This window comes from Haliotis rubra, unplaced genomic scaffold (genome assembly GCF_003918875.1).
Source record: "Haliotis rubra isolate DU_JTF1 unplaced genomic scaffold, ASM391887v1 Scf124, whole genome shotgun sequence".
NCBI lineage: Eukaryota > Metazoa > Mollusca > Gastropoda > Lepetellida > Haliotidae > Haliotis > Haliotis rubra.
The window spans coordinates 690,439-717,585 of NW_025765159.1; the positions used below are offsets into that span (position 1 = coordinate 690,439).

A 27,147-nucleotide genomic window follows, 5' to 3' on the forward strand; every position below is an offset into this window, starting at 1 on the left:
CTCAAGATTTCACATCTTATCATTGAATTCATCACCAACATTTCGTCTTGTCCAAATCCAATGTCCAAGTAGTTGAATATTTTCTTTTGATAATACCACATATACCGACATAAACACGTGTTGTATAATTCTATGTATAATTGTATTACATCCCAGAAAATTGTGGTCTACTTATTTGCCACAGGAATAGGTACTCTAAAGCGAGTTGGGTTTGGCCATTTTTTATCTGCAGTTTGTATTACCAACATGATCACGTAAAACTAACCCCTCTCTTGCTTTGTGGAATGAGATGAGTCTAGAAATCCATTTCGACGATTGCAATTTGGTTTGGCCTTTCTTTGAAGTTCTGCTATCACTGGCCATCTTTGCATATCGCTCGGGATGTTGCCCTACATATTTACATAATGGGAATTACATTAGGCAAGCCACTTTTTTCATTATATATACATTAAAATCCAAAATATAGCTCCCTGAAGAGCGCATCTAAGATAGCGCGGCCTACATACAAACTCCTAAATACGTTTCATACCGAATACAAGCCTCGGGAGAAGACATATGTTGAGCATTGAGAATAAAACAAAAACATTCTTATCAGCCATTTTTGTGCTCCAAATGGTTAACATATTGTTCAATCATACCAAGATAAAATTATTGCCTAGAATCAATATTTGATACAACTTATCACTGTCTCTAGAGACGGCCATTGAACGTAATTGATGATATAACTTAAATGAGCTATCTAAGAGAGGCGCCTTTTGATTTTCCTGGTAATCTGGTTTTAGTTTGAGGTCAGCATTTGTTTTAATGTTAAAGCTTAAAAAGATTCAATGTAAAACTTGTAATTTTTAAAATAAATATAAATTACGAACAGTAACCTTTGGCTTCTAGTCAGTATGAAGAATGGTACATTATTGGTTCCCTACAACTGGAGGCATATGAAAAATAGTATTTCTACCATCAACTGTTTTTGATGTATATTACCGTAATTTTGTATTATGTTATTCCCGCAAGAGGCAATAATGAGGCTGCTGAAACGGACACCGAAGCAACAGCAACACACTGATTCAGTTTCCTGAAGGCGATGAGATTCGCCAGGTCACTGGTGGATTACTGCCGAAGTGATCGGTTTGTTTCTTGTGTTAACTATGAAAAGCTATTAACACTACAAGTTTCCTTAACGCCAAAGAGAGAACTGATACCCATAGTGTACCCAGTTGTTTTTACTCGAAGTGGATATGACGTATTGTACGTGGTTAGAGTAGCGGTTGATACAGTGCCTGGCGCAAACGGATACGCTCGAAAAACATTCCAACGCGATAAGCTGTAAATAGTCACCGAAATACTGAGGGTCCGGTTTCGTCTATGTTACCCATTTCAAATGCTTCACCAACAAATAAACATGTATTGTTTGTTTCATGATTATACCCCTGGAGCATTGGTGTATACCTTCTTTTGTCCGGTAGTGTGACAGTATCGGGCTAGTGTCATGGTATTGCATGGTGTAATATCGAGTGAGTGAGTTTACTTTTACGCCGTACACACAAAATCGAGTCTGGACCAGACAATCCAATGGTGTAATATCGAGATACGTATGGTATCGTGACATACTGCGAAGATTGTATGTATATTTAATTGGATTGGTTTTAACGCCTACTTTAAGATCATTTCACCTGCATGCAGATGTGTGTATATGTGTGAGTGTGGTTATGTATGTGTATAAGTGTTTGTGTTGTGTGTGTATATATATATCTGTGTGTGTATGTGGCTGTTTGATTGCATTTTTGGTGTATGTGTGTGTGTACGTGTGTGTGTATATGTGTGCTTGTGGTTGTGTATGTGCATAAGTGTTTGTGCTGTGTGTGCAGGTATGTGTGTGGGGTGGCACGTTGACAACAAGGTTTTATAGTACAACCAGCCATTAAACGGGCACTCTTGTTAAGGTCTCTTGTTAAAGCAAGCCCGTTGTTCGAATCACCCAAACCTTTCCCTCTTCAGGCAGGTTCTTTATCCACAAGGCCACAGAGGATGTGGACCAAATTACAACAAGAAGGCCTGGTTGACACAAGGAAGTTAAACTGCATGGTCGTTACCTCAACATTGACGGTTCCGACTACATCGTCCTCATCCATGTTGGATCCGTTTAAAGACTCAAAAAATTCTTCCATACCACTGCCAATACCATGTAGAGCGAACCTCACGGGGTACATGGTCATTTTTAGTGCTGGTAAACGGATGTATTTACCCTGATGCAAGAAAAGCTTCAAAGTGGAACCCTATGTAATCATTTCATTCCCATGAGATCTGGAAAAGTAGCGTGAAAATAATCCGTTTGACATTTAAACTTCTAAGACTTTTCTTAAGCCGAAACATACGTGTTTGATAACCAGGGCTCCTAACGCTGATGCTGCACGAGGCTTTTATCAAAGATTAGACATTTCTAACCATCAAAGAAGTTCCTGCTGCTAAAAGCACGTGATTTCCTTAATAAAGGAGACAAAATTCGATCTAATTTCTTCGATATTAGTTTTGCGATGCACCAAAGACGGCTCCAAGCCCAGCGACCATTGTGCTAAAACCGGTCATATCAGCAGAATTTCCTTTTCTCGTGATACACGGCTGTGACTTGGCACATTTCTGGGTTACTAATGAAAATGATGGATATAGATTGAAAAATTGGTCATGGCAAAATATACCTCATCATGATGCGGAATCTTTGCAAGGGTCATTTATATTTCGATGTAGATTTGGAATCTTCAACTTAACGGAGAAACGGTGAAATGACTTCGGAGATTAGAAAATGCATCCTTTTAAATTGTACAGATAGACCAAGAGAAACTCTTTAAAAGGTTTACCTGAATATATTTCTTGCATCATCAAGGCATGCCATTAGTGGCCTGGTCTTAGATTGCCTAAGCAATAACAGCACCGTACAGGTTTCGTCTAACCGTGTAACAGTGAAACCAAACATGGAAAGTATGTCGGGTAATGTGGGACCACTATTTTCTTATTACACTTTCCAGATGTAATTACCGGTACCCTGGCATCCTCAGAAAGTTTATTCGACTGGTTCCACGGTCAACTTATGCAACAAGTAACTTACTTGAAACCCGCCCTGGGTTCCCCGAATCCAATTGTTTTCCAATTATGATCCTTGGTCTGCAGCATACTCAACTGTCGAGAAAGAAAATATAGAGCTATGTTTAGTGGTGGCTAAAAATAGAACAAACACCCTGATAAGACTGGTGACGTGTATACTTTCTTTTGCACGTGAGTTCATATGAAAATACGTACTGACAATACTCGTACATGTTGTTCTTAGTTCGAGTTGTTTGATATTTCCGTCTACCGGAATTAATTTCAGATCTTTTTTTGTTTTTGTGTGTGGGTATGTATTTACGCCATTTTCAATATATTTCAACACTCTCAAGAGTGACGAGAAACACATTTTCCCCGGGTATTCCAGACCATCACAGAACTTAGTAAATGTGATTTAACCAATCAAAAGATATAGTAGATATCATAGACCATAAACACTAAAGGACACTGGTTCTTATATTAGTCTGTCGTACAGACCCTGAAGCAAATATATCCAAGAAAGCCCATACAAGTCTAGAAAATATCGCAGGTCTAATGAAGAAAGTCTCAGGGCTCCTTTTCATTATATTTTTTTTTTTTTACTATGAACTTTTTTCAGTAAAATATGTTCATTTCAGAGACTAGTTGTTAGTCTAGTTCTTATATATACTACTCAAAATACGTTAAAGGGCACCTGATGTTTCCGTAAAACAATAGTAAATATGTATGACATGGAAACGTCGGGTTTTCCTGAAGTAGTATATCATCGGAATGTACATAATCAAGATCTGACCAATATATAACCAATGCATATTCAATATATAACCAATGCATATTCAATATATAACCAATACATATTCAATATATAACCAATACATATTCAATATATAACCAATACATATTCAATATATAACCAATACATATTCAATATAACCAATACATATTCAATGCATATTCAATATATAACCAATACATATTCAATATATAACCAATACATATTCAATATATAACCATACATATTCAATATATAACCAATACATACAATATCCAATACATATTCAATATATACCAATACATTATCGGATGACTGATAGCAGACCAAGGCCGTTGCAATGTTACTGCAGAGTTGCATTCCTTAGGCTTGTCAGGATTCAGTGATAGTGGGTTGGAATGCTAGATTCGCACTGATTATGACAGTTATAGTAATGCACACATGCTCGTGGGTCTCACCTAAGACGTTACGTCACTTCCGATCTCCATCAAGCAGACCCATCGTCATACATGGCCCGTAACTAGGTCACGGCACTTCGGAGACCTTAGTACTTCCGGTGACAAACAACGTTTCATATCTTTTCGAATGGTCTCATTGTTGTCAACTTACAAAAAGGAACCGACAATCCTTGCATGAATAACAAATTTCCGATCTAACCATCCCCAAATTAGCAAATTAGCCAACTATTACGACTGTCAACAGCTGTGACAGCCAAACATGGTTATATACTTGGTCCGGTCTAGTAAAGTCATATTTGGAGGTCGCGCAATTTGGAACCAGTACTGGTTCTTGAATATACGCTTGTCACCGGAAATCTGGTACCGGAAGTAACCTGGGCCAAGTCACGCATATCGCAAGGGGGCCGGGAACCAGCTCAGTACCGGAAATAGCGCCTCGCGAGACTTACAGACCCTATTGCAAACTGACTGTCAAAAGCAGGGTTGAACCTATCCCATTGACTTACTGATCACATTACTTCCCAATATGATATTGACCAGAATCGATTGTTCGAAATAATCGATTATCACATCTACAGACAACATCTCATTGGCAAGCAAAGCAATGCTTTTAATTGCTGTGTACTTAGATAACTGCACGGTGAACTATGCACCTCAAAGAGGAATTCCATCGTGCTCGATCGCATAAAGGACTTGCTTTAAGGCACGGGGGAATTAGATTTTTTAATAAGTAAGAAAAACGCTGTTGTGGCAGAAGAAATAAAACTTGACACCAGAACCAGAAGCTACTGTGGCCAGTGCAATCACATTACTTCCATACGCATGCCTGTGTAACCCGACTCTCAAGAAGCATCAACATTAAGATTGAATTTTACAGCTGATAGAATTTTTTAAAGCGAATCTCCTTGTCGTGAGTCAGTAGATCTAACAGCCTGTAGTATCGCAGTCTCATGATCAGCTTCATGTTCACGTGTCAGTTCTATGTGGGCGGATAGCTCGCTGGAGGATCTGGTCACTTCCCAGGGTCAAATCACTGGAGTCATTTCAGCCTGGGTCAGTTCATTCCACTTGGGGTCATAACACGTTACCACATCTTCTATTAAATTGTTAATAAATAACAAGAATGCCATTTTTAATTTATATTTGTGTTAGTGTACCACAGCTACATGTCAATTGACCTCACGTGTTAAGATATATTTACTTGGAAAGAATGTTTGTAATCGCGATTGTGAAATGGTGAAAAGAAGCAAGAGAGGTTGTGTGTGTGTGTGTGTGTGTGTGTGTGTGTGTGTGTGTGTGTGTGTTATTTATGCGTACAGGCGCGCGGCCAGTGCGCGCACACACACGCACACAGACGGCACACATACACAATACACAGACGCACACATACGTAACACACGTTGCAAATACAAAATGGGTCTTCATTGTCTTTTGTTCCTGGCAAGATAAAGGGACTTAACTCAACATGGCTGTTTAGACCACTGGTTTACCAGCGCAATCAGTAACACCGCCTACTAGCTCCCATATTCATTCATAACAGTTGGCTGAGCGTCGGTTTCAGGAGTTACATTGCCCATTCAACTGTTGCACGAGCTCTAAAGTTACCATACCCTTTCAACCTTTTGACTGTTGTCTGATGTTGCCGTGCCTTATCGACAATTATAACTATCTCAGTGGTGACATCGAACCATTATTACAGTCGCTGAAGTCACTTTGCACATTCAACCAATGGGAAACAAATAAGAAATTGTTGACTTGTTCCGCACAGCAGGTTGACTTGTTCCGCACAGCAGATTTGACTTGTTCCGCACAGCAGGTTGACTTGTTCCGCACAGCAGGTTGACTTGTTCCGCACAGCAATGCTGTTCAAATCGGTGTTAAAATCACTTAAAATCACTCACTCCCATCAACCAATCACCTGATGAAAAAAATGCACCTCAGACTAACAATGTAGTTAAATATGCCTTAGAAATGCTTGACTTGTTCTCCCACTCCAACTTGACACACCGACATGCAACAGAAATGCTTGACTTGTTCCCTCCCTCCATGTTGGCAGACCAACGTGCTACAGAAATGCTGCCCAAATCGGTTTTAAACGAACTCACTCCCTGCAACCGATCAACCCTTGAAAAAACTACACCTCAGACGAACACCCGCAACGAGCCCCATCCTGATAACACCCGACACGGGTATTCACTGACGCCTTGGATAATACTCAGCTAGGAAAAAAACGGTATAACTATTCAGTCGAGATAAAGACTTCAACGGAAGGCCTGTACTGTGGTCGATATGAACAAAATGAAATGTTGATTAAACACTCCAGCCTTCACTGTCGGTGGGTCGATTAAATTGCACATGGCGTATTTAAGCCAGGACAGGTACGCTCGCGGGACATATTGAATAAACAAACCTTTATTACAATATGTTTACCTTTCCTTGGATCTGATTCCATATACGGACGAGTATAAACCTGAATAAAGCACTCCGATTCCCGGTGTCATAAATCACACAAAGGGAGGCAACCGCTACGGAAATGACATCCTAATCGCTATTCTTTAACGTTTATAATGATGATCTAGCTAAATGTTCGTAACCATGGTGACCAAACAACGTGGATGTCAATTGGCTAATTGCTGCCATAACACGAAGGTTTTTAACCAACAAAACCTATGTTATGCCCTTTGGTTGATGCTGTGCGTGTATCATTGATTAGGGCTTTGGCATTGACAAATCAAACAGAATGAAATCAGGGATGAAAGCCATTAGCCATGATATGAACATTTATCAAGAAGAAATATAGATGATTTGGATATTTATATTTGGCGTGGCGATAACAATCACATCTAATCTATTTCACATTCAGCATGCGGCGCAGTACCACGGGAGTTAAATTATTTTTAAGTTTCTTTTCTGATTTTTTACACCTGTCATCGCGATCTGTCATTAATCTTACGCCGAGAGTTCTTCAACAAATAACACCTTGTCGCAACATTGACGGATAAATAGTTCAACAACCTGTGTTGAAACATCCCCCAGCTTTCAACTGGCAGCTGGAAGACGTGGTTGTAATACAGATAAGTTAGCAATATGTCAGTAGAGCTTTCAAAATGTTTCATGGTTGACACGTTATGGATATTACGAAATTGAGGCATCATGGCCCAAATGATGTCCGATGCAATTTCGTATTTTGTATTGTATATTCTCGTGCTTTATGGGGTGAAAAATTGACTTGCCACTGCATGTGTTTGTGCATGTACCCTGATGTAGCAAGATACGCCCAACGTTTCGTCCGCACTGAGCACGATTCCTGTACATTATCGAGTCGTGACCAGAGAACTAGTGACTGATATTGTAAGCAATGTTTCACCCCGCCATAGTACCGTGACACTCAGTCAACCATGTATGTCGCCTCTCACTGTCAGCGGGAGGTTGGGTAGCCGAGTTGTAAAAGTGTTTGCTCGACACACCGATGGCCTGGGTTCGATTCCCGACATTGATGCAAAATGTGTGAAATCCATATCTGGTGTCCCCCGCCGTGATATTGCTGGAATATTTCTAAGATGCATTGCAAAACCATACACTCATAACCTGACGGAATGATTCCAAAAATATGTCTATATGACAAAATATTAATCTAATATTGATATAAATGGTCTCGTTGATTAATTTAGAGTAAGTGTCTCTACCACTCATTAAGCACAGGGATCTGTGAATAATCCATCACCGACCATTAGCATCGGTCTACGCAACTGGGATACCATGACTTGCATCAACCATGTCACTTACACAGACCTTGTTACGACAAACACGTGTTGCTGAATATCAGATTAAAAGTTCAGTTCAAACCCTGATCTTCCGAGTGAAATTAACAACGTCAGCCTGGTTTCGCTTCATTGTCAGGCTCATAATCTTGTCTCGTTTTTTAACTATCGAGAAACGAGAGGATACGAGATCTAATCCCCAGTATCAAGTATATATGTTAGTTAAGTGAATAATAATCTCATTTATGCTTACGACGAGCGAACACTGTAACTAGGTTACCGAACCACCCCTCGAGCAGCGGTACATTGACACCTCTGATCTGCTGACATTCTGAGCGGTGCTCACGTGCACTAGAACATACTGACATTAACGTGCCGTTAGAGTCAGTCACGCAGTATAGAGATGCATGGTATGTGAATATACAGGTGTGTTTATTCTATTAGTATAATTAGTCATGTTATTAATGGTATTATTGGTATTGATTTACCGTTGGAAGGACACGAGTCTTCATCCGCTCGTTCCGGAATGGACCGAACTGTCTACGAATTCTTTGGCGCTGGCTATAGTACTGGGAATGGGGCCGTTGCACAAAGCGATTTTAATGTAGAGGTGATCATAAAGCCCATAGCTTAACATAGACCTACGACAGTCTTGGCGCGAAGAATATTTTGCGAAGAACTGCACCTTGGCATACACGTGGCACGGTTTTCAGATAGTGAGTGAGTGAGTGAGTGAGTGAGTGAGTGAGTGGAGTGAGTGGGTGAGTGAGTGAGTGAGTGAGTGAGTGAGTGAGTTATATACGGAGTGGCAGTTGTATGTGATGAACTGTAATGAAAAAGTGAAGCAAGTCTCAAACTTTTACGAATTTGGTACGGACAAAACAAGAAACATTATCATAGAAGACCGGGATTGATCAAAAGATCACAGATTCCTGATACACCCAAGGGAAGCAACTCCCCACAACGAATTGGGATCCTTATACAAATTGTCCTTCCATACCTCTGGTCGTTTCTACTCCAAGCCGATCTGTTTTACCTCAAGCACCACTGTAAAATGTCATTGAAATAATTCATCCTGGGACGTCCGCCTACAGGCGCTTCACACAATGACGACTTGCTACTGCGTCTTTCAATGGAAATGCCAATGCCTCACTGACAAAAACCGCTATACAATGCAAAATGAATTCATTACGGGAACATCTCCCACAGCCATCCTCCCGGAATGCCAAACACTTGACACTCACGGTGTAGGCGAAGCTCCAGTTCCGAGACATACGTGTCTATTGTATTATCCAAATGTTTTGTTTTGAAAATGTCACATTTTAGTCCGTTTCATCTTTCTGATGTGTTCTATTAAGTAGGAATCGAATTGCAGGATCGTGAGAGAGCTGCATGCGAAACTCTTAGCAAATGTTACCTAACAGACAATTACCACCACCTATGCGTCTATAAACACCTCTTTGGTTTACCTGGTGTTACCTGTCTGGTGTTACCTGTATGTGTGACACGATGTGGGCTGAGTGGTAGGATTTAGGTCGCGTTACATTTTCTCGGTAATATCAAGGGATGCAAAGTTTGAGCAGCACATGTGTGAACGAAACCAGTCACGAGCGAACACCTTACCCACTATGCTACTCAACCGCTCCACAACCCGTGACAATCCGGGTTAAAATTCTTCAGCAGCCCATGCTTGTCACAAGAGCCGGCTATCGGGATCGGGTGGTCAGATTTGCCGACTTGGTTGACACATGCGTACCCCAATTACGTAAATTGATGCTCATACTGTTTATCACTGGATTGTCTGGTCCAGATTTGATTATTAACAGACCGCCGCCATACAGTTGGAACATTGCGATGTTAAACAACAGACAAACAAACCAACACAACAATCAACAACCGGCCCACAAGAAGATGGTACGAAGATGTATCATTTCTGTTCGCATTAAAAAAATTAAAAATGGTGTTTCTTTTTTGAAAAAAAATGGAAATGGCAGTCCGTTAAAAAGAAACAACGAAAACATATTCGACGATAACTCTGTTGATAGCGTGGGATCGTACCGCGAGAGTGTGGTTCAATGCTCTCAATATCACTCACTGGTTTTTCTGGTCCAGATTCGATCGTTCAGACCAACGTCTGATGGAGGGAGTCATACAAAAAAAATAACACCTACGTTTTTAATGAATGATTGATGTGCGGTGCCGGTGGTGGAGGACGTTTGGAACATATTCGCGAAAATCTTTTCACTGATTTTCAATGATCTAGTGCTGTAATTGCTACTTCCTACGCCTGGAAACTGACCAAGACGTTATGAACTGATTCGCTACTAGGGCTGGGACGGGTAACCCGGATACCGGGGACGGTTGGGTAATGAGTTGGACCTGAGTACCCGTCTCAATTCCCGGACCCGTTATCATCATGTGACTAACAGATAAAACAATGTAGTGTGTTATTCCTTCATGATTTAAAGGTTGTAATATCTTTGAAGATTTAGACATAATTACAGTCACCACTTTTGAATATAATACATGGTTAAGACATTGAAAAACTCGAAATTTTAGCCTTCCAGCTGAAGAATATATTGCCATTTCTTACAAATTTGATGTCAGGAATTAACATATCGGGTAACCGGGTAGGGTTGGGTAATAGGGGGTGGGGTATCCGGGTAGAACATTTGGACCCGTCCCAGCCCTATTCGCTACACACTCCACGCTCCACCCAACACCCCAACCTAGTAATGCGAGTACCAGGAGGTGACGTCATCACGTCACGCGAAAAAGAACCCTTCTTCATTAAAAAATACTAGATGGGTAATGTTTTCTGGGGATCGAGCTGAAATCGAGGTTATAAAAGTAAAAAAGAGAACAGGTTCTAGTGATAACACAATCAGTCCCACATAATGGGAAACTTGACCATAAACAACGACTCCCTGATCAAAGTGACAGATAATGCACCTGATAAAATGGCATTTTAAACCATCAGTTTACACAACAACCACAATGTATGACTTTTATAGGTCCGGATATGGCTTGATGGGCTGTTGGCAAATGGACTGATTATCGTTTACCTGCTACCTGCACACACGCGTTCCCCTGTTCAGTAATCTCCTCCACGACGGGGTGATTCAAGGACGTGGACAATGTTTTATCGTCCTTTTTTATCCATTTAAAAAAATGAAATAATGTTGACAATCTCGGGTTTTATTTATTTGACAGTTTCCTGTTGATCCTTAGATTTGCTTTCATTTGACAGTATCTGTTAATCTGACAGTATTGTATTGATATTAAGAGGGCTGTGTATTTGATAGCGGCTTATTATTAATTTTATTATCTGATAGTACTTTATTGATGTGGATGACAATGTCCTCTATTTGACAGCATCAGGTGTTTTTTTCTGACAGTGTTCTATTGATGTAGATAATGTCCTATATTTGACAGCATCTGCTTTTCTGACAGTGTTCTATTGATGTAGATAATGCCCAAATATTTGACAGCGTCTGTTTTGTGGCAGGATGACAATGTCCTATATTTGACAGCATCAGGGTTTTTCTCTGACAGTGTTCTATTGATATAGATAGTGTCCTATACTTCACATGTCTGTTTTCTGACAGTACTCATTTGAGGTTGACAATATTTGACAATCTGCTTTTCTGACAGTGTTCTATTGTTGTAGATAATGCCCAAATATTTGACTTGTCAAATGGTCCTAATTTTGACAGCATCAGTCTCTCAATTTGATAGTGTCCTATATCTACTTTTTCTGACAGTACTCATTTGAGGTTGACAATATTTGATTTATCTGACAAAAACTTGTCAAAGGTTAACCAGGTCCTCAATTTGACAATATCTACTTTTCTGACAATGTTCTATTGATGCAGATTATGTCCTATATTTGACAGCATCTGCTGTTCTGACAATGTTCTATTGATGTAGATAATGTCCTATATTTGACAGCATCTGCTTTTCTGACAATGTTCTATTGATGCAGATTATGTCCTATATTTGACAGCATCTGCTTTTCTGACAATGTTCTATTGATGCAGATTATGTCCTATATTTGACAGCATCTGCTTTTCTGACAATATTCTATTGATGCAGATTATGTCCTATATTTGACAGCATCTGCTTTTCTGACAGTGTTTTATTGATGCACATTATCTCCTATATTTGACAGCATCTGCTTTTCTGACAGTGTTCTATTGATGTAGATCATGTCCTATATTTGACAGCATCTGCTTTTCTGACAATGTTCTATTGATGTAGATCATGTCCTATATTTGACAGCATCTGCTTTTCTGACAATGTTCTATTGATGTAGATCATGTCCTCTATTTGACAGCATCTGCTTTTCTGAAAATGACTATTGATGTTCTGTCCTGATGCAGATCTGCTGTCCTCTATTTGACAGCATCTGCTTTTCTGACAGTGTTCTATTGATACAGGATATGTCCTATATTTGACAGCATCTGCTTTTCTGACAATATTGTTTTAATGCAGATTATGTTCTATATTTGACAGCGTCTGCTTTTCTGACAGTGTTTTATTGATGCACATTATGTCCTATATTTGACAGCATCTGCTTTTCTGACAGTATTCTATTGATGTAGATCATGTCCTCTATTTGACAGGATCTGCTTTTCTGACAATGTCCTATTGATGCAGATTATGCCCTCTATTTGATAGCGTCTGTTTTTCTGACAGTACCCTATTGACTGAGGCTGATTGTATTCTATTTGTTACAGTGTGTTATTCTGACAGTACCCTATTGACTGAGGGTGATTGTATTCTATTTGTTACAGTGTGTTATTCTGACAGTACCCTATTGACTGAAGGGTGATTGTATTCTATTTGTTACAGTGTGTTATTCTGACAGTACCCTATTGACTTAAGGGTGATTGTATTCTATTTGTTACAGTATGTTATTCTGACAGTACCCTATTGACTGAGGGTGATTGTATTCTATTTGTTACAGTGTGTTATTCTGACAGTGTTATTCTGACAGTACCCTATTGACTTAGGGTGATTGTATTCTATTTGTTACAGTGTGTTATTCTGACAGTACCCTATTGACTGAGGGTGATTGTATTCTATTTGTTACAGTGTGTTATTCTGACAGTACCCTATTGACTGAGGGTGATTGTATTCTATTTGTTACAGTGTGTTATTCTGACAGTACCCTATTGACTGAGGGTGATTGTATTCTATTTGTTACAGTGTGTTATTCTGACAGTACCCTATTGACTGAGGGTGATTGTATTCTATTTGTTACAGTGTGTTATTCTGACAGTACCCTATTGACTGAGGGTGATTGTATTCTATTTGTTACAGTTGTATTCTATTTGTTACAGGTGTGTTATTCTGACAGTACCCTATTGACTAAGGGTGATTGTATTCTATTTGTTACAGTGTGTTATTCTGACAGTACCCTATTGACTGAGGGGGATTGTATTCTATTTGTTACAGTGTGTTATTCTGATATTTGATTCATATTGAGTTTTGTTTTATTCCGCTTTTAGAAACATTCTATCACGCTCACTGCGGGTGTGAAATGGGTCCAAAGTGGGGAATCGAACTAGGATCTTAGGAGTGACGAGCGAGCTCTTGACCCACTAGGCTACCTAAATGTATATGATAGGAGAATGTTCATACCATTTCATTGGTTTGATTTAAATCTAATAATTAATAATATAAAGAATATGTTGTTTATTAAAACACCTTTATCATGGTCGAATGGTGGCAATGTTCTATTGTTGAAAACATATAGTCCACTACGGTTATAACGAACCAATGACTGTAATTGTAGTTCGTTATATGCATCTCTACTAAACTATTCACTGTTCGTTATAACCGTGTTCGTTGTAAACGTAGTTTAATATATCATTATGATATGGCCTACATTCTGGATATTGTCAATTTCATTCTACCATGTAGTCATCTGTAGAGCATCATTCTGGTGCAAGGAATATATTGCCTGATATTGTTGACGACATTCTATTGAAAATATATGTATCTGCAGTAAATACAGTTTTAATGAGCTCGATGTCAACCAAAAATGTAGTTCGATTTAACCGTAGTTCAATATATGCATTTCCAGCAAATATATAACGTGTCCTGGATCAAAAACCACAGTTTGTTGTATCCAATAGTTCGTTATAAACAAAGCTTACTGTAATAAGACATTTATTGCACCAATAATGTACACTTTATATATCAACTGGTGTTGACAATATCCATTTGGTTCATACCCGTGAAGGTCCGGGTTAGAATATGGATCTTCAGTAACCCATGCTTGTCGTAAGAGGCGACTAACGGGATCGGGTGGTCAGGCTTGCTGACTTGGTTGACAACATGTCATCGGTTCCCGATTGCGCAGATCGATGATCATGCTGTTGATCACTGGATTGCCTGGTCCAGACTCGATTATTTACAGACCTCCGCCATATAGCTGGAATATTGCTGAGTGCGGCGTAAAACTAAACTCACTCACTCACTCCATTTGGTTCACAGCATTTATTTTTGCAGCTCGGATTCAATGCAACCAAGTGCTTCTATCATTTATACAAGATTGTGACAATCCTCAATATCATCCGGACAATTGGAGACATTATAGACATCTATGAGACAACCCTTCGTCATCGTGCAGGATTTATTGACTCTTGCTGTATCCCCTTCAGTTGATGACAGCGTAATTGTCTTGCGATGGTACATCTGTGTCAACATACTCTTGTCTGTTGCGTTCTACTAAGTTCCACCTTAATGCACACAGCCACGGATACTGTTATTTCAGTCGAGAGAACTAATGCTGTTTGTAGCGTTTAATTCGTAGTTGGGGTTTCCGATGTTGAGTTAGCAGCCAGCCTGCTGTACCATTAGTCTCGCGCTGATTCCCACGTCCCACTACGTTGTTGGAGTCATCTTACAGAGGATGTTTGGAGTGTAAACACGAGTCTAACAAGATGATGGCGCTTAGTCCACACAGCCTCCTGGAAACATAAACTGATGCTTGTCTGATATAACGGAAATGATCTGTTAAGTAGATAAAGCGTTCGCTCGTCACGCCACAGACCCGGGTTCGATTCCTCAAATGGCTCTGGTGTTCCAATCTGTAACTGCTAAAAACAGAGTAAATCCACATTCACTCATAGTTATAAAAGAGTGAGATAGTATAGTATACGCCGCTTTTAGCAATATTCCAGCGGGGGACACCACAAATGGGCTTCACACATTGCACCAATGTGGGGAATCGAACCCGGGTCTTCGGCGTGACGAGCGAACGCTTTAACCACTAGGCTACCCCACCGCCCCTGTTATAAAAGATCATGGCTCCATAGAAGTGATTGGTATTACAAACAGACGCACGCTACTGATTAATAAACATACGTGACCATACCCTATAACATGAATAAGATGAAACACGATATAAAAATTGAAAAATCTTTTGTTCATAATAATGCCGCCACACCAGGATTCCTGCAGGAGAATAGACCCGGCCCTTGATGTTACGATCCAGAGATTTAGAACGTGTTGCAACCCACGTCCTCTCTGTGACTTCCTCTCTATAATAAATTAGTTAAATTAAGAATTTGTACAGCACGTTCTAATTCAAAACTGCCAAAGTGCAGACATACCAAATTACTTATAACTAAAGTGTTGCTTGAAGAGGTGTAGGGTCGTTAATCTAACAGTGAGTACAATGTACACAATTAAGATATTTCTGATTTGTGTGGACTTTGCACTTGTATTAAAATCTGACCTTTTTGTCCACAGTAAACTCACGCTTTCAAAGAAATACTTCTCCCCTCCTTTTTTCTCTCTCTCTCTCTCTCTCTCTCTCTCTCTCTCTCTCTCTCTCTCTCTCTCTCTCTCTCTCTCTCTCTCTGATGATATAATGATTCACGCCGCCGGGATGAGGTGACATATCTCTTTCGGTCCCTTTCTCCTTCTCTCTCTATCCCTCACTTTCTCGAGCGCCCTTCTCCAACTTTCTCTTCCTCTTGTCCTATCTCTCACTCCCTACTTATTTCGCACTCTCTCACTCCCTGTCTTTCTCCAAACTTTTCTTGCTCTTGCCCATCTCTTCCTCCCTACCTTCTCTTTTTCTCCGCTTATCCGCTCTCTCTTCTCTCCTTATCTATCCACTTTGGTGGACTTTGCACTTGTATTAGAATCTGACCTTCTTGTCCACAGTAAACTCACGCTTTCAAAGAAATACTCCTCCTCCTTCTCTCTCTCTCTCTCTCTCTCTCTCTCTCTCTCTCTCTCTCTCTCTCTCTCTCTCTCTCTCTCTCTCTCTCTTCTGGAATCTTCTCTCTCTCTCTCTATTCTCGTTCCCTTGCCCACCCTCTTTCCGGTCACTCTACCTTCCTATCTCGTTCTCGGTATTTATTGACTCCATCTCATCTTATGCATTCATGATCACTTCGCCACCACCCTTCCTCTTCCTATCCACACGCCCAGAACATGCGACTCACTCCTCATCCACCTCGTCACAGACACGATGTTTCGCCCGGAGTTGTACGACACACAACCGACATAATGTACGACACAATGAACACAACTGTACAGCATCCAACAAGTACCGACCACACACAACAAACACGGGCCTCGGTTCGTGGCGGCACAACTGTTTAAATCAATACACCGTCCTTGCCTCTCCGTTCTACTTATATGATAAACGATGGACCGACGGTTTGCGTGAAACGAGGAACAATGCGGCTTCCATACAGATTCCGAGCAAATCACGCTAGGCTCAATGTATTAAAATCGATCAGATATGAACACGATTTTTGTTGGAAATTGATTTGTCGAATAGTATTTGTAAATTCAAAATTGATGATGGCATTCGTTTTCAGAGTTGTTGAATGGCGGTAGTGGTATTAAAAGACTGCAGTCACAATACATATTTATATATTGTTATAATACATATATATATTCTACACCTTAAAGTCTGCGCATGCGTTATATTTTCACTACGGTCAATGGGTCCGTGTGTACTCAATTTTCATCTTCAGCTTCCTGGGGAGTATATAACCAAAATTTGTGAGGCAATCACACTGGCATCTCATCGAACCTGTTACCAATTTACTAATAGGTTCGTCAAGTATTTCTACTAGCTCACCAAACACCTCTGCTAGCACATCCAGGATATCTAATACCTCGTTAAGTATCTCTATCAGTTCCTTAGATATTTATACCAGTTGAACAAGCATCTACACTAGCCAATCTTTACTATCTCACCAAACATCTGTACTAGCTCACCAAGTATCACTACTAGTTTACCAAGGATCTCTACCAGTTCGCCAAGGATGTCTACTATCTCGTTAAGCATCTCCACTAACTTGTTAAGTATATTCACTGGCTCGTCAAGGATCTCTACCAGTTCGCCAAGAATGTCTGCTATCCCGTTAAGCATCTCCACTAACTTGTTAAGTATATTCACTGGCTCGTCAAGGATCTCTACCAGTTCGCCAAGAATGTCTGCTATCCCGTTAAGCATCTCCACTAACTTGTTAAGTATATTCACTGGCTCGTCAAGGATCTCTACCAGTTCGCCAAGGATGTCTACTATCTCGTTAAGCATCTCCACTAACTTGTTAAGTATATCCACTGGCTCGTCAAGGATCTCTACCAGTTCGCCAAGGATGTCTACTATCTTGTTAAATATTTCTACTAACTCGTTAAGTATATGCACTAGCTCACTAAGGATCCCTGTTCGTCAAGGATCTCTACCACTTCGCCAAGTATCCACCAATTCCTCTGTAGATAAAGTTTAATACAAGCAGGATGTGTAGGCATACCACGAAGATCAAATACAGAACCCAGCACCATGTATTTTATCATACATACACTCATACGTGTAACTGGGTATGACAAAGCATTGCTATTAAATGCGTACTTTCGCTCACTCATTAATCCTCATCTTCATCCATTCATCCATTTTTACCCTCAATGGTGGGGGTTGTTGGGTAGCCTAGTGGTTAAAACGTTCGCACGTCACGCCAAAGACCCGGGTTTGATTCCCCACATGGGTACAGTGTGTGAGACAGACTGTGTGAGACAGACTATGGTACAATGTGTGAAGCCCCTTTCTGGAGTCCCCCGCCGTGATATTGCTGGTATGTTGCTAAAGCTGGCGTTAAACTATACTCACTCACTCGCTAACCTTCAATGGTATTATCATAAAGAATCTGTTCGCCCTTAGGGTAAGGGTTAGAGTTAGGGGCGAACATATGTTAGATTCCTGTATGACTCCCTTTAAAATCCCGAGTTACCTCCTTCTCAAGATAAACGGAGTGACTGATATCAAGAAACACTGATCAAATGGAAAATATTCTACAAATAGACTGAGTGAGCCGCATGTAGACCCATATGCAAGCGCTTACATAGTCAAGGTTGAAATAAATCAATTATTCCACACGCATGTATCAGTTAATGCTGTGTTTCATCAATATCACTACATACATTCAAGGCATGCCACACGTGCATACAGTAATACATAAATATCGACTACATATATCTCAGGCATGCTTCACGTGCATACAGTGTTTCATCTATACCCACAAGATCCGTGAAGATCCGGGTTAGAATTGATCTTCAGCAACCCATGCTTGTCGTAAAAGGTGACTAACGGGATCGGGTGGTCAGGCTCGCTGACTTGGTTGACACATATCATCTTATCCTAATTGCACAGATTGATGCTGATGCTGTTGATCACTGGATTGTCTGGTCCAGACTCGATTATTTACAGACCGCCGCCATATAGCTGGAATATTGCTGAGTGCGACGTTGGAACAATAAACAAACAGTGTTCCCTGAAGGTTTCCAGAGCAGAGTTGGTCCCCAGCATCCGTTGTTGACAGGAAGAGGGACTTAATGAATGCATGCTACAGCGTTAAACAAACAAACAAAAGAACAAATAAATCAATACCTGCAACATATATCCCAGACATGTTACTCGTGCATACATTAATTCTTCAATATCCACTACACTTACATCCCAGACACCCTGCAAATACATAATCTGAATATCAATACCTATTGTTCCTGTCCCAGACCCCAAAGCCTATAAATCTGTCGGCACCATCTAATTTAATAACATTAGTCATCGAAATTTATTTTCATAAGTGATCGTCAATAGAACCTTTTAGCAAATGAAACTTGGTTACCCTTTCCAACTTACCGTAAGCCTTGGCACCAAGGAAACCAAATCCCGTTAGTTTAGATAACTAAGATATTTAGTCGAGACTACGCAACTTTCGTAATAACAACCGTTTATATCATTTCTTGGCGAAAGTCGGGACAGGATCCGTCTGGGACTTATTTACTCAAGACGGACGTGTCCACATGACATTGTTGCCTTGTGATGTTGGCTGTGGCCCAGAAGCGCATAGACCAATTCCTACATACGTAGACATCTTGAATACAGTATTTGGTTATAACAAACAAAGATCGCGTTCCATTGATTACATATTGCATGCGTGTCTAATCGCTCAACCAAGCTTTCCTTGTGTTCCATGATCGGATTCAGAAAGCCGTCCTTTTCATGTTTTCCCGAGAAATACTGCTGAGCAGAAACTAATTTTAGTCACGACTCTAGGAGTCGGACATGACCGACCAACACGCAACAATCACGCTTCTACGAGATGTAGCTTTTGTCGTGGTCATATGCGATCCGGACATTTACTTTGCGGTAAGCGACAGCGACAATGACTTGGACGGTGGATCGAACTTTGCTAATAAGTTTTGACGTTTTGTGGAGGCGTGCGTAATGCGCTGGGTGAGCCGTTTTTCGACCAGATCACGCTCTTTTACAAAGGTCAGTTTTAAGGTTACGTCGACATAAAGCGTTGAGGTAATTTGAAACCTCCTGAAAGTACCTCTGTCTGAGGCGAGCAAATGTCAAACCTTTCGATAGTTGACGTGAAAGGATCACCGGCAAACTGGTAATTAAAAGCCCATTAGAAATGACCACTTTTTCAGATGCTCAAATGAGGTTTCAGATCAAGACAACAATAACGTCGTAAATGAAACTATTGAGATCTGTTTAAAAAATAGTAAATCGCTGCGCAGTTGTAAGATGTTCCTTTCAGTGACTCGTACCTTTGATGGAGCTTCAATATCTTCAATACCTTCTTATGGGTTAGCCTAGTGGATAAAGCGTTCGCTCGTCACGCCGAAGACTTGGTTTCGACTCCCCATATGGGTACAATATGTGAAACCCTTTTCTGGGGTCCCCCGTGATATTGCTGGAATATTGCTAAAAGCGTAGTAAAACGAAACTCACTCTTATTCTAAATGGTGCAAACGATACCATAAATAATCAGTACATTATATATCGTATAATATGGTCGCCCAATATCAATCGTTTCAGGAAATATGTTTTATGTTATTAATGAATTATGCCAATGTTTATAATTAAATCTTAAGGTAGCGGTTGGGTTGCCTAGTGGTTAAAGCGTTCACTCGTCACGCCGAAGATCCTGGTTCGATTCCCCAAATGGTTACAACGGGTAAAGCCCATTTACGGTGTCTCCCGCCAATACATGTATTGCTAAAACCGGCGTAAAACTCACTCTTTAAAACTTGATACACGTATTTTGGTACAGGAGGAACATCAGTGACCCTGTCGTATAAGGCGCCGCAATTGGCTTTGCAGAGATGCGTCTTTTGGCACGTCAGAAAAATGTGATTGTGGGTTCGAATCCAGGTTCGATCCAGGTTTTTCATTTGCCAGCCCCATACGTTGATGTCACGAAAAGTGAAAACGTTAAAGACCTACATCACTCCGGGATTACCTCCCTCGTCAAACTGACACGTATATATACTCAGTGGAAAAATAAGGGATTACATGAAAGCAAAAGTGTTCCTCTATTTTTTCCAAGGTTTCTTCACAAGCCTTCTATCGCACAGCCTGTGATGAAAGCTGGAAAAAAATAAAGGAACACTTGTGCTTTCATGTGATCCCTTATTTTTTTCACTCAGTATATATAACTGGAACACTGTTCGAAACCGAACTCACTCACTCACTCGCACACTCAGTTTGGATTTTACCACGGCGATACCTGCAATTTGCTGCCCATGTAGATGGTCATGATCTAGACGATCGTAAGCAAAATGGCAGTGTCAGATGTACCAGACCACTATCAAGGCCGCTCTACCAACACCGCTTTGTAAATGCTACTCATCTAATGACCCTCTACCTTGGTCTCTCTGTCAACGCCGCTCTACCAGCATTATTCTACCGACGACTCTGTCAGACGCACTCCACCACTGACCTCCCACCTGTAAGAACCTTCCACAAACTATGCTCCCTTGCCTCAACCAGATACCATATAACTGGCTTTATACAGTCATAAAACACTGAGCAAACCAGTTTACGCTGACGTCACCATTGCATCTTCAAGTTCAGCTCTGCAGTCCTCCGTCAATTTCAATATCAAATGTAACAGCTTTCAGCAAAATGCACTAACGTATTGTGTCAGGGAGTGTCGTGAACTGTAATATGCGCAGCGAGCCCGTAAACGATACCTGGTGCAGTGCTAATGGCTTTTATCGTGTATTATTGTCTGTTATAGCGACATGGAAGTGTGTGTCACAGCTGGATCAACTACATATCTCATTTAATGCTCTAATAATGGGAGAATTGGCGGCACATTTACATACATGTATAAGCTCCATGTTGAAGGATGCTATGTCGGGCACAAGATCACTGAAGTTTCAGTGGCGTGGTCATCACAATGGTCATTACAATGGTCATCACAACAGTCATCACAATGGTAATTGCAATGATCATCATAATGGTCATCACAATGGCCATCACAATGGTCATTACAATGGTCATCACATTGGTCATCACAATGGTCATCACAATGATCATCATAATGGTAGTCACAATGGTCATCACAATGGTCATCACAATGATCATCATAATGGTCATGTCAATGATCATCACATTGGTCATCACAATGGTCATGACAATGGTAATTACAATGGTCATTACAATGGTCATCACAATGGTAATTACAATGGTCATCACAATGATCATCATAATGGTAGTCACAATGGTCATCACAATGGTCATGACAATGGTAATTACAATGGTCATTACAATTTTCATCACAATGGTAATTACAATGGTCATCACATACGTCATCAAAATGGTCATCAAAATGGTAATTACAATGGTCATGACAATGGTCATCACATTGGTAATCACAATGGTCATGACAATGGTAATTACAATGGTCATTACAGTGGTCATCACAATGGTAATTACAATGGTCATCACAATGATCATCACAATGGTCATCACATTCGTCATCAAAATGGTCATCACAATGGTCATCACAATGGTAGTCACAATGATCATCAAAATGGTCATCAAAATGGTCATCAAAATGATCATCACAATGGTAGTCACAATGGTCATCACAATGGTCATCACAACGGTCATCACAATGGTCATCACAACGGTCATTACAATGGTCATCACAACGGTCATTACAATGGTCATCACAACGGTCATCACAATGGTCATCACAACGGTCATCACAATGGTCATGACAATGGTCATCACAACGGTCATCACAATGGTCATCACAATGATCATCAAAATGGTCATCAAAATGGTCATCAAAATGATCATCAAAATGGTCATCACAATGGTAGTCACAATGGTCATCACTATGGTCATCACAACGGTCATCACAATGGTCATCACAACGGTCATTACAATGGTCATCACAACGGTCATTACAATGGTCATCACAACGGTCATCACAATGGTCATCACAATGGTCATCACAATGGTCATGACAATGGTCATCACAACGGTCATCACAATGGTCATCACAATGGTCATCACAATCATCATCAAAGCCGATATCAACGACCATCATTAACTTCTGAGCATCATTATTCTGGGAAGGTATGCATATGCACGCCGAGATAAAACTGGAATACTAAGAAAAGCGGCGTAAAACATGAGTCACTCACATAACTGTGTGAACTGTTTGGTCACAACCACTTGCGGTATGTAGTAGTCCAAACACGTACAAGGAACTACGGTGTTAAGGAACTAACTTTAGTAGTTCCTCTGAGTTCGATATAACCCTAGTTTACTGTAAATTATTATAGTTGAGTTGGTATCTCGAAATTCGAGTCTCAATGTATTTTCTGACATTCGTCAGATACTCAAGGCGTTCGTCATTAAACCAGACGAATGTAAGTATTTATTCAATGTAGTGGCCCATGGCCAACAATACAGATATATACACAATAATCTAATATTCTAAGAATTTGTACTGTGAGATAACACCTAACGGTAACTAGAAATTCAGTAATTTTCTTAGTTTGTGGTCGAAAAATACCTTTACAGACACATTGAAACACACCATACATATCATTTATAGTATTCTCGACATTTTGGATACTGAATAGGATTACACTTATTTCACATTTTACACCTAAATACGCAGAAGCAGAGATAATGTATTGTTTATGTTTTTTAAGTGTATATACTTATGAAAGCGTTTAAAACACTGTCATTTTACATATATTGGGCTGGTAGGGTAGCCTAGTGGTACGCGTTCGCTCGTCACGCTGAAGATCCAGGTTCGATTCTCCACATGGATACGATGTGTGAATCGCATTTCTGGTGTCCCCTACTTGCTATTGCTGGAATCTTGCCAAAAGGGCTTCAAACTAAACTCAAACTAATTCACTATGAAATGCATTCTCTATCGATCTACACGTGCCCGGTTACACATGTAACGCTCAGTTTGTAACAAGAACACATTAAAACCATTTATTTAAATACGAGAACGTGTACTCAGTTGAACCTATGTCATAAAAAACCAAATCAAAGGCCTAGAAATAATGTACGGCTACAAATATCTCTGTGGTTTTCTCCCGGGCTAATGTGTCCATGATACGATCTCAATAACGGCAATACACGTCTCTAAATGCGATGAGATCTCTGTTGATAAATCTCACAGATTTATGGACTCCGCTGTTTGTTGTTGGTTCATATTTTGCACCTGAGACCACCGCCATTGTTTTTTCATCGACTGCAGCGCGTTAATACCAGATCTTATTGACAGAAACACAAGTTGGTTATGCGCGGATGGGTCGCACGCTGTGCAGTTGTGATAAGGCGAGAGGCGTTATGGCGTAGTGATTTCTATCAATCTTGGCAGAGATGATGAGGGCTGGGAAATGACTGCTTTATCTGTTTATGAACATCAGTCTGACGGTATTCTGGTGTCAATAACGTGTGCTGATTACTCGCAGCTTACTTTATGCGGTTCTACTGTAAACAACATGCTCGGTACCAAATTGGTTTCTTCCTGAATCGACTATTTTCATATATTTCCGGTTCTCTTATATCGTATCCGCCCTGTTGTCAAGAAGCATTAAAGCGCAACTCGTCAATCACGGGACAGACGGAGAGATCGTTTCGTTTGTTTGTTTATTTGTTTATTTGTTTATCGCTGCACACGACGAAATCACAGATGTGTGACGGTGACATTTAAATAATCGGATCTGGACCAGACATACTGGCCGTTGATAGCATGAGTAAGATCGCATACACACGCACACACACGCACACACACACACACACACACGCTGATACAACACACCAGTACAAACAAATCCCCTCTCTCTCTCACACACACCCTTTCTCTCACCCTCTCTCTCTCTCTCCCTTTCTCTTACCCTCTCTCTCTCTCTTGCTCTCTCTCTCTCTCACTCTCTCTCTCTCTCTCTCTCTCTCTTGTTCTCTCTCTCTCTCTTGATCCCTCTCTCTCTCATTCACGCACTCACTCACCCATTTGAAAAGGGGGTCAGGTGTGATCCTATCTGAGGCCCCGCATTCCTGCTTTCAAATCGCATCGCCCATGTTTTAATTAATCAGCAATTCTGTTCAAAGCATCGTTAAACCTCACTCACTCATTCAAGTCCTGACCTCCGACCCTGTCGCAATATAGGACATCGTCGAATACAACATAACATCAGTTATCATCAGTTGTGATGAAAAATGTTCATTATCACTGAGACTATTGTCCGATATAACCTCTATCGCTCTGCCTAAATGCTATCAAATCCACAGAATAAATATTGACGTTACGCTTCCAGGCCATAAATCATCTTTGAGGCGCAAGCAACTTTCATCAGGTGTTCTCTGCACACACATCGCCTGACGGAGGGGCATCGATTGTATGTTCATTGAATTGTCGCTCATTACCCCATCTTCTACTTGGCGGTTTATACCCTTCGATCTCCTTACGAGCAAATATCTATCGATTTAGCAATCTGGGAAACTTTCAAGGTGTAATTAAGGACCCGGTACGTTGCGAGATCCATTATTGGTTTGTAATTCAACGAAATCAAAGAGTTTTGAGAAGCGACTGTCTATTTTATGGGTTACGTGTACTCAAAGGCAGGAACTCCGGCGCTATAGATCACGTGATCGGAAATATCCATGCCGCACAAAACGGACAACTTCCGGTACAAAATGTTCAGCTGTAGTATTGATTTGGCGTAAGGTTGGACTAGAATTGAGGCATAAAGATATGGGATCGCACTCACTATGTCAAGAAGTGCATGTGTTATGTATCCCAAGCTGGGGGATCATTATTTGTTGTTTCAATTTGTTAGCTGATGGGACGTTTACGACGCTGTACAAGTCCGTCTGCCTGACGGGATTGAGATTAATGGGTAGATAGTAGGCAAAATGGCAGGTTCAAACGCATGTCGGGAAGCACGTGCCATAGTGGTTTAAATGGTAGAGCAGCTTAGCCGTGCCATGATGCCGTAGTCCATGGTTCGAATCCATGATTTACACGCTTATGAGCGTTTATTTGCCTGCACCATAACACTATTAGAGAGGTTCGGGTGGTCCAGTACCTCGCAATTCGCTGTTATGAGTTATGTCCCTTAGTGCAAGGCAGGAAACTATGAATGTGGGTTCAAGGTTTGTCAATACCACTGGGTCTAACTGTGGTGATAAACGTCTGACACCCGTATCACTTCAGGCTTACTCCCACATAGAACCAATAACATTATATACTACTCAAATTTCGATTGGGATAATCTCCAGACAGGGACTGAATCTGGGGGAAGTGAGTGAGTGAGTTTAGGTTTACGCCGCACTCTGCAATATTCCAACTGTATGGCGGCGGTCTGTAAATAATCGAGTCTGGACCAGACAACCCAGTGATCAACAACATGAGCATCGATCTGCGCAATTGGAAACCGATGACATGTGTCAACCAAGTCAGCGAGCCTGACCACCCGATCCCGTTAAACGCCCCTTACGACAAGCATGGGTTACTGAAGATCAGTATTCTAACCCGGACCTTCACGGGTCGCTGGGGGGAGTTGTCACACAAACAACATTTAATATTGTTTAGGAAATGACTTAATCTTTTTCATCATTACAAGGTAGGAAATAGTAAGTAAACAAGACAATCCCTAAATCGCTATTCTTAGTATTGTAACCGATCAAGATATACTCATGCCAATAATGGTTGTCACCCCCTTCAATTTTATTAATAGGCTGGGGGGTGACAACCATTATTATCGGCATGAGTATATATCAGTATCCACAACAAAATTGAGTAGTGCATACGTTGGGGAAAAAAACGCCTCGATAACTGACCACAAACCATATTCGACAAGGGATAAGCCGGCAACGCTTATAAACAACCTTGTTTACTATTTACCACAATTTCAAAACAAACGGGGCGGTGGGGTAGCCTAGTGGTTAAAGCGTTGGCTCGTCACGCCGAAGACCCGGGTTCGATTCCCCACATGGGCCCAATGTGTGAAGCCCTATTCTGGTTTCCCCGCCGTGATATTGCTGGAATATTGCTAAAAGCGGCGTAAAACTAAACTCAGTCAGTCAGTCAGTCAAAACAAACCTGTATGAAGCATTACGTGCTCCTCACATAACAAGACGCAGGTTCGCTGAAAGGAGCTTTTAGGCGGCGAGACCTGTTTACCCAATGTTCTTTGTTAAAGCGGAATACACTGTACATGGAAATTCATAAAATTTACAAAATCAACAAAAACAGAAACATAA

At 40.7% G+C, this 27,147-nt stretch overlaps 2 protein-coding genes across 2 annotated transcripts in view; both read left to right on the forward strand.

Moving 5' to 3' along the window:
* Positions 1–27,147, forward strand: part of LOC124266206 (cyclic nucleotide-gated cation channel alpha-3-like) — a 212,420-nt gene that overhangs the window by 6,288 nt on the left and 178,985 nt on the right. The gene's annotated exons all lie outside the window — the stretch shown is intronic.
* Positions 21,739–23,013, forward strand: LOC124266242 (histidine-rich glycoprotein-like). Its single transcript, XM_046701057.1, has one exon. It carries the CDS (start codon positions 21,739–21,741, stop codon positions 23,011–23,013), a length of 1,275 nt encoding a protein of 424 aa, XP_046557013.1.

Bases quoted from the DNA above. Each gene is read 5' to 3' on its own strand.
- LOC124266242 (XM_046701057.1), top strand. From the start codon at position 21,739: ATGTTGAAGGATGCTATGTCGGGCACAAGATCACTGAAGTTTCAGTGG.